Source organism: Penicillium hispanicum (assembly GCF_028827665.1).
Source record: "Penicillium hispanicum strain IBT 35686 chromosome Unknown utg000008l_segment0_segment0, whole genome shotgun sequence".
Lineage (NCBI taxonomy): Eukaryota > Fungi > Ascomycota > Eurotiomycetes > Eurotiales > Aspergillaceae > Penicillium > Penicillium hispanicum.
Window position 1 is genome coordinate 691,741 of NW_026623200.1, and position 16,095 is coordinate 707,835.

Below are 16,095 nucleotides of genomic sequence, written 5' to 3' on the forward strand. Positions count from 1 at the left end.
CTTTTTGTCTCGTCCACCCAGACGCCAGGCTCCGTAGAGGGACTCCGAAGTTGCAAATGTTCAAGAAAGGAAAGCCCATTGTATCGCTGAGTCTGCACTACTCATCGCTCATTTGAGAATCGTCATTGGCTGCCCCGTGAGCCTCTTCGCTCTCAGCGGCTTGTTCTGCCTCATCTTCCACCTGAGGCTCTTCCGGTGGCGGAGGAAGGTTCTCTGCAAACTTCGGGTCGACGTTAGCGCGGTGCAGAGCACGCTTGTAGGCTTCGGCTTCGTTGGGCTCGCGCGGTGTGACGTGCATCTGGTCGGCCATCTCGTCCCTCTGCTGGGTTGCGGTAGGGGCCAGTCCAGCCTGGGCAATATTGCGCACACGCTCGGGCTTGAGACGGGTTTTGCCCAGGATGGGGTAGTAGTAGGCACCCAGCTGCTTCTCCTCGCCCTCATTCGGCTTGAAAAGAGTGATAGCAATATCCCTCTGTTTCTGGTCGGTGTGGAGGGTCTGTGCACTGGTGGCATAGGTGCGCACACGATCGTAGCGGTGATATTTGTCACCAACGGGACCCTCATTGGAGTAGAGGTCTTCGCTTTCGCGGTTCGGATTGTTCAGATCGAAGCTAGCACGGACCTTCTTAAGAGTCTCGGCATTTTCGGGAAGGAAAAGATCGTAGTTCCATGGAACGGGACCGGGATCGGGATAGATGTCAGGGTTCGCCTTGTGAAGGGCCTGCTTGGAGGCATGATCTAGGCAGATGCGTTCCTCGGGTGCAGATGGATAAAGAATTGCCACATCAATGCGTTTGTCGCGCTTAGATCCAGCCGCTGGCACTGGCGCCTTGTCAAATTTGAACTGGACAAACCCACCAGGGTCCGGGAAGCCTGCGAGATCGGGCAACACAGGGAAGAACCCGACAGGCTTCAGCTTAGAGTTTTCAGGGTGCACAGGATTAGCCCAAGCATCGCTCTCAGCTTTGGTGGCAGGGAGGCCACGGATACGACTCTCAGTGTCCTCTCCAGTGTGCCTGCTGTGCGGGTAGGCAATATCAAAGCCCTTCTGAATGAACTTTTTGACATGCTTCGGGTCATCCACCGAAACCTTCCCTTTCTTTGAAGCCCGCAACTGCGACTTGGCAGGAGTGGCGCCCGATCCGGCCGGGGCGCTGCGATCAACTGAGATGTGCTGGGTGCGACGAAGGAAGCTGACGTTTGTGTTCTTCGGGGCAGGGTTACGAAGTTGATCAATGGTCATCAGAAGCGGAAGATCTGCTGGGTCAATGGGCTGCGGATGCTCGGGGGCCATGATAGCTGTAAAGTCATCAACGATCTGAAATTCATGATTCAATTGATCGATCGTCTTCACTTACCGCTCTCATCGCCCAGGTGCAGCCCGGGAATGCCGACAAGGTCAATTGGCATGCCACCCTCAGCGTCAACATCGATATTAGGTTCCTCACGGCGCGCAAGATTCGATGCGAAACCAGGAGTGAGAAAACGACTCAAGCCTTCGTGGGGAATATCCAGGAATTTCGGGGGCATGTCCGGCGGAGGGAGATCATTGCGATAGCGCAAGGATGCAATATACTCCTGGTGGAAGCCACCAGAAGACGATGAATCCTTTGACTTGGAGGACATGGTGGCTTCGTCCGATGCTTCGGGGTGCTCGCTGGACAGGCTCTATACGAGCGAAGGCGAATTAGCTTTGGACTGTGTCGCAAAACTTGGGCCGCAGTCGGTTACCAGGATCGGGTGAAACTTCGTCGTTAGGAGCTTCAGTGATGTTAGCAGGAGGGAGAGTAGCTCCTACTCGGGGGCCAGCATAAGGTCTAGCGTCCACTGTCAGTAGAATCCGTCTGGGACTTGCCTTGGTCGGGAGGGAGAGGTGGAGAGCTCGGAGAAGGACTCCAGGAGGCGCAGGTGGGGTGAGTAGACCTGATGCAAACAATCTAACAGCTTTGGTTCACTGAGCCTCAGAATTGCAAAGAAACCCCTGGGGATTGGGATGCGACTAAACGCTCAAGCTGGAGCCACTTGGAGATGCAATCCGCAGACTGAATATAGTGCCCTGGCTTACCGCCTCCCTTTCTCAGTCAAGAAGGAATCAGGAGGAAAATTAATCCGGTGTATGTCACGTGATACAGTTAAAACTAGTCACATGATACGGTCATCAAAAGGAAGGCGCAAGCAATCCATGAATATTGCATGATAGCTATTTGGAATGACACGAGCTAACTGTTCGTCATTTAGCAACCAGGAGACTCTTCTATTCATATAGAATCCCACACAGCCTGAACCCCCATTTCATTAAGTCAATAAGCTCACAAAGGCACCATTTAGTAGGCCCACATGCACTTGTAGGCCATCAAGCGGTGACCCAGTCGATCATACTCCAGTTGTCCGATCCAGCTATCGTTGGTGCCGCTCAACTTGCCAAAGATACTAGCACCTTTCCATACGACAACCTGAGGGTCCAAATCTCTCGGTGGTACACCAATCATGATCTCCTTGGCAAAGCCAGGACGCAAAGTTTGCAGACGTTCTTCCAAGAAGAGGTGAAAGCCGGTGGTCAGAGTACCGCCACCAACAACCATGATTCCTCCAATAAAATCGCGCATTTTCTTTTCATCGGAGCGAGCAGCATGGGCAATGGATGTGAGGATGGCATTGTCCAAGGCATATACGGGCAAAATGTCATCTCGATACTCAACGGCCGGGTGAGCAGGCTGGGTGGTAGGAGCGTTCACAGCAGGGGTACTGGCGCCACCTGCCTGAGGAGTTCCAGCGGTTTCTGGTACCGGAGATCCGGCAACCGAGGAACGAGGAGTGGCCTCCTGCTCTTGGACACGGCCAAGCACACTGGGGTGCTGGGGACGATTGGGGGTCGCCTGCAAATCCGACGATGCTTGCAAGTCGCCGTTTGCCTTGGGAAGGGGCGGGGCCAGCGCAGTCATGATTTCTGACTGGGCTGCGGAGACAGGATCGTTAGGCTGGCCATCGTAAATATCCACTGACCGGTCAATCAGCTTTCGGCGCCCATTGAGCTTGGACGCGTTGTCAAATATGGTCGGTTCGAAGAAGCCCATAGGCGCCAGGTGGACCTCGTCAAAGGCCTTGAAAGTGTGCTTCAGGGTATCTTGGCCCGCCACGCGAAGATGGAAGTCGAACACTGAGGGGGTGACGCTCGCCTCGTCCATAGTGCAGATAGTCTTCTTCAGCTCCTCCGCCAGCAAGAAATCATACCTCCGCCATAGATCGATGTCTGCATAAGGGAAATGGTCATGCAGCATCATTTTGACGAAAGTTTCGGTCACATCTCGACCACCCATTTTGAGATTTACCCGAGAGTTCTCCACGCACATGCCTTCTTCAACACAGCAGATTGATGTTTTCTGCGCTCCGATATCGACCACGCAAGCAGAGGTGAATCCGGCACCGAAGGTGGCTGCCAAGCTCTCTTGTATGAAACACACACGGGCAAATGCGAACTCTCGCATCAGCATTTCCAGCACCTGGGTGACATACGATTTGTCGTAGAGGTCTGGAATGACAAATACGCAGGAGTACTGTGGCCAGTCTTTCTTGCTGGTCAGACCCAACTGGTTTTTGATCGCATCTTCGAGAATCAGAGAGATATCCAAAAAGAGCATGCGTTTGCTTTCGTAGTCCTGCTCGTTGCACCATCCATTCTGAATTGGCCAGTAGAGCTTGTAGCGCGGTTTTGATGCGTCGGGTACCCTCAATGCAGGTTGTCCAACAATGTACTCTGGCGGAGGGCTGGAGAGCTCGGTCCAGTCCACACGCATGGGATCGTTGTGCTCTGAAATCGTTTCTGGGACAGTTCTTCGGTTAAAGTTCACCACCACTTCTTTGGAATTGGGCAGCATTCGACGCTTGTTCTGTCGCATGTGGGCCTTCAGATCTCCCGACATTCTGTTGAATTGCGAAGACCACTGTTCTACCGTCAGTCACCTGTCAAGTTCCCTCCATGAAGCTCGCGTGTACATACTTCAGTTCCAAACAGCTTCTCCGGCTCTTCAGGGGAGCCATCGTCTCGTTTCTGTCTCTTCGGCTTCGGCTCCTCTCGATCCTCGCTTTCATTGGTGGCCGACTTTCTTGCGATCACCATTGGCACGGTCTTGGGCAAGGCATCGCTCGACAACCCAATTCGAAGATTCTGGCTGCCAACATGGATGACAATGACCTTTGAGCCAGCAGCCTCGGCAGGCGTCTCCTCCGCATCCTCCATAGCGGCATCCCCGTCGGCCTCTGCTTCCGCCTCCGCCTCTCCTGCTTCAGTCGTCTTGGCCATTGCGAGAGCCCGATCCCGATCTTTCGCGGTTTTGGTCATCTTTGTCCGGGCCTCTTCATTCTGCAGTCGGAATGCCAGGTACTGATCATCTCTCTTTAGATAGTCGCTAAACGGAACAGACCACCGTCAGCATTGCGACTCCAGCATGGGGAGTATCATGCATATGACGGAATGGGTGTAGCACATACGTATAATAGTTCTTCTGGTTGATTGCCGGGATCTGCGGCCAGCTTGAGAGCGACATATTATTGTCCGTCCGCTCCAGGCCTGGGCAGTTCATGGTCAGATATGGTAGTCCTCGAGTCGTTTGCCCCGGTCAAAACCAGGTCTCCAGAGTCCCTTACCTTCATCGCGAAGGGCTTTACCCGACTTCTTGCCGACCATGGTGGGCGCTGTGGTGGGACGATTGTCTGCCGATCGATTGAGGTTGCGATTGAATCTAGGGAGCGCGCAAACTGGCGGTTTCGCTATCTCCGGGGAGGACCGCAGGTGGTGGTCGCGAGTCGGCTGCTCGAGAGTGGGAGTGCAGAATCGGGTCCACGGGTGAAGTGTAGGAAAGAAGGAAGGGAAGACAAGACGGAGGGCGCAATGCGGACTCACGGGGAAGCTTGACGGGCCCGTCTCGACGAGAGCGAGATCGCCCATTCACTCCGATTGACCGCCCACCACGCACAGGCCGATCGCCAAACGCCCGTCCAATGCGGTTGCCACCAAAGCAACCCTCCTTTCACTCTACCACTGCCCCGTGTCCTTGCTTACCTCCCTGTAGCATAGCCATTCCCGCTTGATTCGGGCCATTTTCTTGCTTCCATCCACCCGAAAACACGCCAACCGGATCCCCCTCCTCGAATCTCGCGCTCGCTGGGGAACATCGGTGGCTTAACTATCCTAACAAACACGACCGAGCGAGCTGTCATACATCACCATGGGTGCTTCATTATCGCGTCTATGGTCCCTTCTGTGGTCCAAGAAGGAGATTCGAATCCTCATTCTTGGTCTTGTAGGTGAAACCATGCCAACGCGGGGGAGGACACGCCTGCGCCAGCCAATGTCGGAACCGCGATGCTGATGACTTGTCTTACAAATCTAGGATAATGCTGGAAAGACCACTCTCCTCTACAGGCTTAAGGTCAGAGACCGACTCGATACCAATCTTGCTCTCCGGGCGCGTCCACGACACGGGTTACTAACATATCGTGGGTCCAGATTGGCGAAGTCGTCACCACGATTCCTACGATCGGATTCAACGTCGAATCGGTGACGTATAGGAACTTGAATCTCAATGTCTGGGTATGTGATTTAATTTGGGGAGTCATTCCTGACACGGCCACCGCTGACAGTCGTGATCTCAGGATCTCGGCGGCCAAACTTCCATTCGTCCTTACTGGCGGTGCTACTACGCCAACACCGCTGCCGTTGTCTTTGTCATTGACTCTACGGATATCGAACGACTGGGAACCGCGGCCGACGAACTGGCAGCTATGTTGAACGAGGAGGAGCTCCGCGACGCGGCTCTCCTGGTGTTTGCGAACAAGCAGGACCAACCTGGCGCCAAGGGCGCGGGTGAGATCTCGGAAGCGCTGAAGCTGGGGGAACTACGAGACCGGAACTGGAGCATCGTTGCCTGTTCCGCCATCGATGGCAAGGGCATTAATGAGGGCATGGACTGGCTGGTGGTTCGTCTTCCCGAATTCTCGATCTTTTGGTCTTGTACTAACTGCCATTTGTGTCTGCAGCAAACCATACAGGCAGAAAACGCATGAAACAATCCTTTCTTGTCGGTCAATAGATGTTGATCTTTCATATACCTTGTACCTCGAGTTGCTCACGCAATCGGGGTCTTTCTGCTGCATTTAGGGGTGCCGTCTCGCTTCTTCTCTTCGGCTCTTCTGGTGAGACCGGTAGAGTCCTTGTCTTATATTGCTATATGGTTTTTTTTGGTGTCCGCACCTGGCGGTTGTTAAGATAATAGTTTAATGGAACAGCCGTTTTGGGCTCGGTATTGAACAAAAGGATGGTAATGCAGAGTGAATGGATGTCTAGTCTCAAATCTGGGTACGCATTCAGTGTCGACAGTGTCCAAGGGGATGTCTGTGTATCAAAGAAACGGTCCATCTCGGTTGAACGTATCTTTCGGCCGCTTGAGATAAGGCATGCCAGTCACCCCCGCATCTGCGATATGGCATTGACCAACCCATCCTGTCATATACTCCTTCCTCCCTCTTTCCCTTTTCTCTCATCCTTTAAACGTGACCAATAGAAACCGTCCACTCGTTTGGGAGGCTCAACGCACCAGAAAAAGTACAGCAACATGGCTTTTCCTTCTACTCAGATCGCAGCTGTCGTCCCGTCTCCTGGAACCCATGGTAGTTCTGAGGTACAGATACGCAGCACACATCCAGTGCCCAAGCCTGGAGAAGGAGAAATCCTCGTTAAACTCGAGTTCTCTGGGCTGTGTCATTCTGATATCCATAGTATCCGAGGTGATACTCCCATGTTGACTGACGTTGCTGGCCATGAAGGCGTGGGTAAGGTGGTTGGAGGTAGGTGTGCCTGTTAGGCCAGATAATTTTACTCGAGAAAAGATTGCTTATGACTGCTTAGTGGGACTTGGTCTAAATAAGGAACACTGGATTAATCAGAGAGTGGGCATCAGGTCAGTGAGCATGCATCTCACATTTGTATTGCATCACAGGCACTGAGCTAGAATGGCTATTTTCCAGATGGCTATACAGCTCTTGCCTCAATTGTGAAATTTGCGAGATCAACCACACAGCATGTCCCTTCCAGAAGAATGCAGGTGCGGTATGTCATTGCTTTCTTGCCATTGAGGTACAATTTAATATTCAACTTGGGATCTATAGAATGTTCCTGGCACCTTCCAACGTGAGTTTTGAGGCCTTAAAGTCGCCTTTGCCGCTTACCCAAAAGACTCACTAATTCTCTCAGAGTTCATCGTCAGCCCTGCTATACATGTGACAAAAATCCCGGCAGGTCTTGATCCAGCCAAAGCCGCCCCTCTGTTATGTGGTATGTTTGAAGACGTCACTGAGCCGATATATCTTGAATTTTGACCCCTATGACTTATAACTTTCAGCTGGAATTGCCATGTATTCCTCGATTAAGAAGACCAAAGCACGCCCAGGTGACTGGCTTGTTATCCTTGGTGCAGGAGGCGGTCTCGGACATATGTATGCATCAATCTTTGCGGGTCTTTCCACAAATATATCCAAAGTCCTCATTCATCTCTCACAGGGGTATCCAAATCGCGGCTAAGAAAGGACTCAAGGTCCTTGCCATCGACAAGTACGCGGCTATCCTACTACCCTGGCTGACGCTTTCATGCGTATTCATGAATGTGGGTGTTAACTTGTTACAGAGGAGATAAAAAGAAACAGCTATGCCTATCTCTAGGAGCTGCGGAATTTATAGACTTTACGCAGGTTGATATTGTCGAGGCCGTCAAAGCTTCCACATCAGGCTTCGGTGCCCACGCTGTGATCTGCCTCGCCAATAGCGAACGAGCATATGAGCAAAGTATGCACATGCTACGCCCGTTGGGGATTTTGGTCTGCGTCGGCATCCCTGGTGCTCCTTTCAAGCTACCTGCTACGCCCTTCGACATGATCGTCAAAGGTATGTGTTGTAGAGCATGGTATCCGTACAGTCGTTTGGCACTACGTTGCTCACTTTCGATTGCCTAGGGCTCACCATTGTTGGAAATTCCGCCGGTACTGCTAAGGAAATGGACGAACTATTGGAGATGGCAGTGGCGGGTGATGTTCAGGCACACGTGGAAATATTTGAGCTGCAAGACATCCAGAGCGTTGTGGGGCGACTAGAACGTGCTGAAGTTGAGGGACGCGCGGTACTAGCAATTCCTGAATAATTCACATTATATTGCTTGAATTCAGGATCCCTTGAGAAGACGTGATGTTCCTTCTAGGTCACAAGAGAACAATTTAGTTACTCTATCCCTGCGCGCGAGACGGAAAGACACTTAGACCTTCAAATTGCATTTCTTCTTATATCCAGTAGTGTGATATGGGCAGCTTTACTTGGGCAAGAAGTAAATTGGCGAGATCATCCTTATCGCTACCAACTAAATATAACCCGGGCCACAACGCAAATCCAGAGGGACGAGAAGTGCAGCCTGCACCACGAAAGACTTGAGCTTGGAACCAAAGTCATGAAACACTTTACGATAAACCCAGCTAGCTATATATATTCTAAATAAAAGATAAAGACACTACGCATTCAAGAGTGTTCCGCTACCGCCCTGCTCTGCGCGATTGTTGGATAGGCCTTAGATTGGGAGTCATGCTTTGGTTCGTGAGGGGCACAAGATATCTTCTAGTAAATGGGTCATTCTCGATATATGGATAGACCTATGAGCGTACCTCAGCTTTATACAGTAGGCTGTATATTCACCTCTCTCTATCTCCTATCTTACTCCAGATTCATGAAGACCTCACCTCAGAATTTCCAACCCTCAATCGGCTGCGCTTTCATCAAACGTAACACAACAAAAAAGGCTAGCCCAACTGCTACCATAATAGCGCAGAAAAGCTGCGCTTTCCAGAAGACTGTATAATCTTGATTAAGTAGTGCGCCTGCAATAGGGTTGCCAATAAGCAGTCCCGTGCCGGCAAATGTGAAGCTCATGCCCATTCGCGTACCCACAATGCTCATATTCGGAGTCAATTTTGCCAAAATAGTCGGTGGCAGTGATACAATCGCACCCGATGCGTATCCATAGAGACAGGCAAACACAATACTACCCGCCTCATTGCGGATTCCAATCCAGGCAAAAGCCAGGACAGTTGCAATAAAACTGATGGGTATGATCGTGTTGAGCGAGCCCAAGCGGTCTGCAAGAATCCCAGGTGTGATGCGACCAAAGACCGATGCAGCGTTTAGGACGGGGATGATGTAGAAGGCCATGTTGCCATCGATGTGAAGGAAGTTGGTGAAGTAGGTTGGTAGGTAGAAGAATGGGAAATACAATCCCACAAAAGAGAAGAAAAGGCCCAGACTGAAGATCACAAATGGTGGCTCTCGGAATGCTGACAGGTCAAGCAGGGATCGAGCTTGCTTTGGAGGTGGAAGGCGCGTCTTCATCACGGCCCACGAAAACAACAGTCCTCCAAGAGCAACGAAGGCAATGATTCGTGTTGTCCAGCCAAATCCGACCTCGCCGATCAGCTTGTGAAACATAATAGGGAATATCACAGATCCTAGAAGTAGTCTGTTAGTATCAATGCCCATGTTATAGCTCATATAGACCTCTTACCAATGCTGCCCCCGGATGCGGTGATACCCGTAGCTAAAGCACGCTTTGTGGTGAAATAAGTGGCCACAATTGCGATACTGGGAAGAAACAAAAAAGCGCAGCCAACTCCAACAGCAACGCCGTGAGCCAAGAAGACCTGGTAGTACTGGGTTGAGAGAGAAGTCATCATCAGACCAAACACCACGAGGAATGTCCCAACGGCGATGAGCATTTTGGGATGGCCCTTGTCTAAGAGAGGCCCAACAATGACCCCCGCTAAGAAGAGAAGGAAACCCTGTACTGTGCCAATCCATGAAATTGTTGACGAGGAATAATCGGGAAGAAGAGTGGATTCATAGTAGCTCTGAAAGACCCCGAAGGTGTTCACCACACCCCTAGGAGCTTTGCGTTAGTGAAAGGCGTATGGGTGTATTTGACTAAAGCTATCAAGGCTGAGCTCACCATGAATTGAAGAATAAGAAGAAAGCCCCTGCTACTTGAAGCCAGGCCACAACTCCTCCATTTGGCGGAGGAGGCGGCGTAGCGGACTGCTCTGATTGCTTCTCGACCTCTGATCCATCAGATCTGGAGGCAGACTCAGAGCCAGACGCAGCTGTATTTTTAAGTGCAGCCTGCAGCTCCGGCGAGGAAATTTCTTGAGAGATCTTTTCGTTTTCTAGTCGAGCCATCATGGTTGATGCAAACATCAAACGAGCATCAGGGGAACGAACAAGTCGAGGGGAGCCGAAATTGGTGAAGAGAGTTCTCAGAGAAAATTGGAAATGGGAAGAGATGCGAAGTACCAGCCTATATATACCAATATTTTGCCGTTCGCTCACGCATTCGATTACACAGAAATACTCTTTTGTAATCTGGAATTCGGCCTCTCGGTCTTACGCTCTGGGCTGGACAGGGGCTATAATTATTAATGCCCTTCTAGTAGCAAATCCAGCAATCCAACTGGGCTTGAAACGATTGTATCATTGTGGAGAAAAATAGGCAGATGGGCGAATTGAGATCGCACATTCAGAATGTTGAAGTTGACCAGGCTTGTCGATCTATGGAAGGATCGTGATGTGGAGACCCACGCTGCACTAAGGTTCGGTATGGATGATAATATCAGAAAATCCCCTGAACTTCCGCACTTGCCCATTGATCACGACTAAAGCGAAAAAGCGATCATTTTGATATAAGAGATCACACTCTTCGAGATGAAATTTTGAGAATGAATTTAAATCCTTCGTTTCTTCTCTTTTTGGATTGCGTGATGGCTCCAATTGCTTGACATAGCTTCCTCACTCTGGGAACTTTTGGGTATACTTCCAAGACAAGCTAAGGATATCGGGGTTCGAAAATTTCCGAGATTTGATTGCTTTGCGTGTATATCCGCATATACTAATTCGGCAGGGAGACGTTAGCCTCATCAGCCTCCAGGGCTCGTCGTCCCTCCGATTACTCAACAGTTCTTTTTTACTACTATAACCAATCAAATCACCCCGGCTTTGACGCTCGGTGTATATACTTATGTAGTGCCTCAAGGGCTCTTTTTCCTTACGACTTGAGGACGAAAACTATCTTCCCTGGATCACAGGCTCCATAAATCACTCGATGATCGCAGTCGGGCAGAACTCCCTCTCGGTAGGATATACACAGTGAGCCCTTTGTGCGCTCTAGCGTGTCCACTATTAACGAGTCCCGAGCTATGATAATGACCCGAATTCAAGCTGACCAGGGATCAACTAGGCAATCATTTTATTGCGGTGCCTCAGACGGGGTCCATTGGATAGCTGCTGTCCCAGAACTTCTCCCTTCTCTCTCTATCTCTATTATATTCAAGGATGTCTCTCAGTTCTCGATATTGGGTGGACGCTCTCCTCTGCCCTTCGTAAATTCTATAGAAAGGTCGATATCAGAACCGCCCGGGAATTAGTAGTGCCTACTAATATAGATGATAAATTACGCCATGGTTCAAGATTGATTGATAGCGGAATGCTTCCAAGACTGCATAAAAAGTAACCTAGGCTTCGGTGCATGGTTTTTGGTCTGAACTTGAATGTTACAGCATGTGCCCGGGCGCACTAACCAAACAAGCCAAAAGACCAAATATGTTAGAACGCTATGTTCTAGCATGCCCAGGACCGATATAAGTAACGCACAACGTTAGACTAGGGGGAACCAGTGCCCTCGTCCTAACATTGAATCTACCTCGCGTAGGGATACCTTGGGTGTAAGCAAAACACGAAGGCACAATATTCACGCATCGCACGCTATGGAATTGAGGAGCCTCCTTTTGTTACTACCTATATACTAATATAAGAGAATAATAAGTATAGCTGACCCTTCCTAGGTTGTGGCACTAACAATGCCATTTGTTCATCATAAGGTGTTTAACAATTGGTCTCACTTATGCATGGACAATGATACTGGGCGGAGACAGGCCAAAAATCCAGCCTATAGAGGTAGTTTCTTGGTTTGCAGCTAGACAGTGTGAACTAAATGGATGGGTTCTATGATGGCGGCTGTCTGAGGTTTGCAGACCGTCGTTCTAGTCATATAGATAGATTAGGCTTTCTCTTTCTTCCTTCCTCTCTCTTTGATAGATGACAACGATGTTTCCTACCCACTCTGCGTGCCCTTCTCCATCATTCTGGAAGCTGTATGTAAGTGGAAATATCGCCGGTAGCCCTAGATAAGCGTAGATTATAAAATCATCGACCTTTTCGGAGGATCTATTGAAACTGCAAAACAGCGACAGGGGTCTCTTCGAGGTAGATCTGAATATACACTTATCAAACATTTCATGGTCAAATAATCGACCGTGCTGAAAGTGGATGTTTGCTTCCTGCCGATATGATTTAGCGCGCAACTGGGATCCCATCAAATCTGGGGAAGTGCCAATGTGCCGGCGATCGCCGCGCTGATTGGTGCCCGTCAGGCCCGCAGCAAACAGGGGTGCTTGGGCCTATAGGAGGCAGTGATCGCCCCCACGAGCATCGGTGATGGGCAGCAGCGTACAGCCGGAGCTGGAGCTGCCCGACACATGCAAACGGTGCGTGCTCTGAGTGGCTGGCGAGCGGGGACTAACGCAGGGAGAACGAAGCCAATTGCCCTTAAAGTTGGGTGAGCGGACAAGGACCCCATCGATCCTCCAACATGGAATAGCCACATCGTGCTCGCCTCAGGAATGCCCAACTGATCTGCTCTGGGGGCCGATCCCCAGTGGATGCACGAGGCGAAAGCCGAGTGAGGATCTCTGCGTGGTAGCTAGTACCTGCTGCTGCGCGGGCCACTGGCAGGGAGAGCCAGGTCCCGGGTACCTTCCCAGCGACACCGGGGCTTCCCAAGTGCTGTACACCTTCCCATCTGCCCTCCAATTCCGTTATCGCCTCCCCACCCATGTGTGCCGGTGATAGGGCGTGGGCAATGCGCTCTGCCCCTCATGGGCCCGCGTGCTGCTAGCGTTCTCGTGCATGCGTAGATGCAAATATATGAAGCACTCTTCTTAGGCTTCCCTCCGCAGCTGTCTCTCTTCCCATCCCACTTCCTCCCATCCCAACAATATGGATTGGATGCATCTCTACATCGCTGGTGTGGCCTTTCTGGTCGTCTCACTGGTCGCGCTGGTCCTTCTCGTCTCTTCCCAACAGATTAAGGTCGACCTCGACCGCGGCGCATTCACCTATCTAAAGTTCATCTGGGCCAATTTCCTCAAGCCGCATGACAGACAGGCCGAGGGCCAGCAAGATGCGCTCGAGAGCTTCTACAAGACACAGGTGGGGTATCCTCACGAAACAGAACTGGCGCAAGTGCTCATGCCCGACAGGCTACTGTCTACGATGCCACTCGCCGTCGTCTACTCCGTGGCCGCGAGGACATGCTGGGGTTGGTCGCATCGCAATTAAAGCACAAGATTGAGATGAAGGCGATCAAGTCTGGAAAGGCTATCTGGGTGGATGTAAGTTACAGATTCATCATTGGACCCGTGATTCGGATAGTAGCTGACCAAATGTCCTAGATTGGTGGTGGCACTGGGTAGGTACAATTGGCGCAGCCACACGCGAGCCGTTAAGTTGGGCTGATAGGGCATGGTGGCTAACCATCATACCAGATACAACATTGAAGCCATGTCAGCTTTCATTCCGGTCAACAAGTTCTTTGAACATGTCTACCTTGTGGACCTCTCGCCCTCCCTGTGCGAAGTTGCCCGCCAGCGCTTCGAACGTCTCGGATGGAAGAATGTTACGGTGCTTTGCCAGGATGCCCGGTCGTTCCGTCTCCCGGAGAGACAGATTGATCCCAAGTCTGCCGATGGTGCTACAACCGACTGTGCCGACTTGATCACCATGAGCTACAGCCTCTCCATGATCCCTGGTGAGGACTGATTCATCAGTTGATGGTGCATGTTCTTACTAACACTCTTCTTCAGATTATTACAGCGTTGTGGACTCAATCACCTCACGCCTAAAGCCCACCGGTCTGCTGGGCGTCTGTGACTTCTACGGTAAGCAACCTTCCTAATAACTCTGAGCAACTACGGAAATAACTTCCAAAACAGTCCAGAGCATTGTTGATGTGTCCTGCCGCAACTACACTGGTGGTGCCTTCAACCGCCATGTGAACTGGCTGGGACGGGTCTTCTGGCGCGCATGGTTTGACTTTGATCGAGTCAGCCTTGAGGCTGCCCGTCGAGACTACCTGGAGTACAAGTTCGGAACCGTTATCTCAGCAAGCGAGCGCAACTATCTGCTGGGTGGTATTCCGTACTACATCTTTGTCGGCTGCCCGAAGGAAATCGCGTCCAATCCATCGAACCAGGCAACGATCGAGAAGCTAGATGCCTCATTCACCGAGTCCCCCTACCTGCTCCCTGCCAACCACAAGATGGAAATGGATCAGGCTGTGGAGCAGAGCACTCGTGAGATCCGCTCCAAGGCCTATGAGTCGGCCGTGATTAACCTGAGCGCCAACTTGCCCCTGCCATCCTCATTCTACCAGAACCACCACTACCGGATCCACTACAATGACATGCTTCCCAAGCATACGCAGTTTCAGAATGAATACATCTACGCTTTCACCTGGGAGGACCCACGCGTGGACCACCGTCTTTTGAACATCGGCCCTGACGACGTCATTCTCGCCATTACCTCGGCTGGTGACAACATTCTTGACTACCTGCAAAAGAATCCTAAGCGCGTGCATGCGGTGGACCTGAACCCAAACCAGAACCATCTCCTCGAGTTGAAGGTGGCCAGCTACATTGCTCTGGGTCACCGGGACATGTGGAAGATCTTTGGTGATGGCAAGCACCCAAAGTTCCGCGAGCTGCTCATCTCGAGGCTGAGTCCTCACCTGTCCAGCCAGGCATTCCAGTACTGGCTCGAACACACTCACATCTTCACTTCCACTTCGAGCCATGGTCTGTATGAGACCGGTGGCTCACGTCACGCTATCCGCATGGTGCGGTACCTGGCCAACATGTTCGGGCTGCAGGGTGAAGTGCAGAAACTGTGTGAGGCCCAAAGTCTCAATGAACAGCGTGAAATCTGGCCACGTATTCGCCGCATCATGTTGAGCAAGCCGCTGAATTGGGCCATTGTGAGCACCGAGTGGTTCGCCTGGAAGGCAGCTGGCGTGCCTCGCAACCAGCGCAACATGATCGTCGACGACTTTTTCCGCCGCAATGGCTTGAACTCGGACATGAAGCAGCGGAAGGACGTGAGCGGCCAATCAATCTGGGAATATGTCGTCAACACTCTTGACCCCGTCGTCAAGGACACCCTGATTAGCAACGACAACTACTTCTACTACCTGTGTCTGCAGGGCCACTTTTCACGACGGTTCGTCTGAATTCATCTTTTCTGATAAATATTTACTGATCATTTTTTGCCACAGATGCCATCCGACTTATCTATCGCCTCAAGCACACGTCAAGCTCTCTACCCCGGGTGCTTTTGACGGTCTGCGTATTCACACCGACGAGATTAATGAGGTGATCAACCGCATAACTCCGGGTACATTGACAATCGCTGTGGTAAGGAAATTTGGTCGAACAATTCAAGCCAGCTCGCACTAATGCGTGATTCATCAGGTCATGGACTCCATGGACTGGTTCGACCCCACTGGAGAAGAAGCAATCGCTCAAGCCCGTCGCCTCAACCATGCCCTGAAGAAGGATGGTCGCATTCTCCTCCGCTCCGCAAGCATCGATCCTTGGTACATCAAGCATTTTGAAGAGAATGGGTTCACTGCTCGTCGTGTTGGTGCTCGTTTCCCAGGCACCTGCATTGATCGGTTAGTCCCCTCAAGCGCCGGTTTCTGCCTCTGATTCAAGCTGACTGTTTTTAGTGTGAATATGTATGCCTCGACCTGGATCTGCACAAAGAAAGAAGACGCCATCCGCCCCAAGTCTGGCCGATCAATCTCTGTATTGTCACTTGGTGATAGTGCTGTTGCGGCGACGAAGCGGTCGAACAGCGTCGAGGAGCTTCAGATCTGAGGATTATGCCACCTCTTCTTACGACCC

The 16,095-nt window shown here is 51.2% G+C and overlaps 6 protein-coding genes across 6 annotated transcripts; 3 read left to right on the forward strand and 3 right to left on the reverse strand.

The window, feature by feature from the left end:
- Nucleotides 1–97: 97 nt before the first annotated feature.
- On the reverse strand, nt 98–1,626 carry N7459_009097 (uncharacterized protein; the record flags this gene model as incomplete). The annotated part of the gene is made up of 2 exons (XM_056948265.1): nt 98–1,299; nt 1,359–1,626. 2 exons carry the CDS (start codon nt 1,624–1,626, stop codon nt 98–100), a joined length of 1,470 nt encoding a protein of 489 aa, XP_056795490.1.
- Nucleotides 1,627–2,324: 698 nt separating this feature from the next.
- Nucleotides 2,325–4,580, reverse strand: N7459_009098 (putative chromatin remodeling complex subunit (Arp8); the record flags this gene model as incomplete). The annotated part of the gene is made up of 3 exons (XM_056948266.1): nt 2,325–3,941; nt 3,998–4,406; nt 4,489–4,580. 3 exons carry the CDS (start codon nt 4,578–4,580, stop codon nt 2,325–2,327), a joined length of 2,118 nt encoding a protein of 705 aa, XP_056795491.1.
- A 645-nt stretch (nt 4,581–5,225) lies between these two features.
- Nucleotides 5,226–6,063, forward strand: N7459_009099 (ADP-ribosylation factor family protein; the record flags this gene model as incomplete). The annotated part of the gene is made up of 5 exons (XM_056948267.1): nt 5,226–5,300; nt 5,391–5,429; nt 5,507–5,590; nt 5,653–5,976; nt 6,037–6,063. 5 exons carry the CDS (start codon nt 5,226–5,228, stop codon nt 6,061–6,063), a joined length of 549 nt encoding a protein of 182 aa, XP_056795492.1.
- Nucleotides 6,064–6,611: 548 nt separating this feature from the next.
- N7459_009100 (zinc-dependent alcohol dehydrogenase) lies at nt 6,612–8,189 on the forward strand (the record flags this gene model as incomplete). The annotated part of the gene is made up of 8 exons (XM_056948268.1): nt 6,612–6,843; nt 6,996–7,105; nt 7,165–7,186; nt 7,250–7,330; nt 7,398–7,491; nt 7,556–7,589; nt 7,699–7,936; nt 8,005–8,189. The coding sequence occupies 8 exons, from the start codon at nt 6,612–6,614 to the stop codon at nt 8,187–8,189; spliced, it is 996 nt and encodes a 331-aa protein (XP_056795493.1).
- Nucleotides 8,190–8,776: 587 nt separating this feature from the next.
- On the reverse strand, nt 8,777–10,264 carry N7459_009101 (MCT family MFS transporter; the record flags this gene model as incomplete). Its single annotated transcript, XM_056948269.1, has 3 exons — nt 8,777–9,537; nt 9,594–9,967; nt 10,035–10,264. 3 exons carry the CDS (start codon nt 10,262–10,264, stop codon nt 8,777–8,779), a joined length of 1,365 nt encoding a protein of 454 aa, XP_056795494.1.
- A 2,868-nt stretch (nt 10,265–13,132) lies between these two features.
- On the forward strand, nt 13,133–16,068 carry N7459_009102 (class I SAM-dependent methyltransferase; the record flags this gene model as incomplete). Its single annotated transcript, XM_056948270.1, has 9 exons — nt 13,133–13,345; nt 13,396–13,527; nt 13,588–13,604; nt 13,681–13,943; nt 13,999–14,073; nt 14,128–15,409; nt 15,465–15,603; nt 15,661–15,863; nt 15,918–16,068. 9 exons carry the CDS (start codon nt 13,133–13,135, stop codon nt 16,066–16,068), a joined length of 2,475 nt encoding a protein of 824 aa, XP_056795495.1.
- Nucleotides 16,069–16,095: the final 27 nt, after the last annotated feature.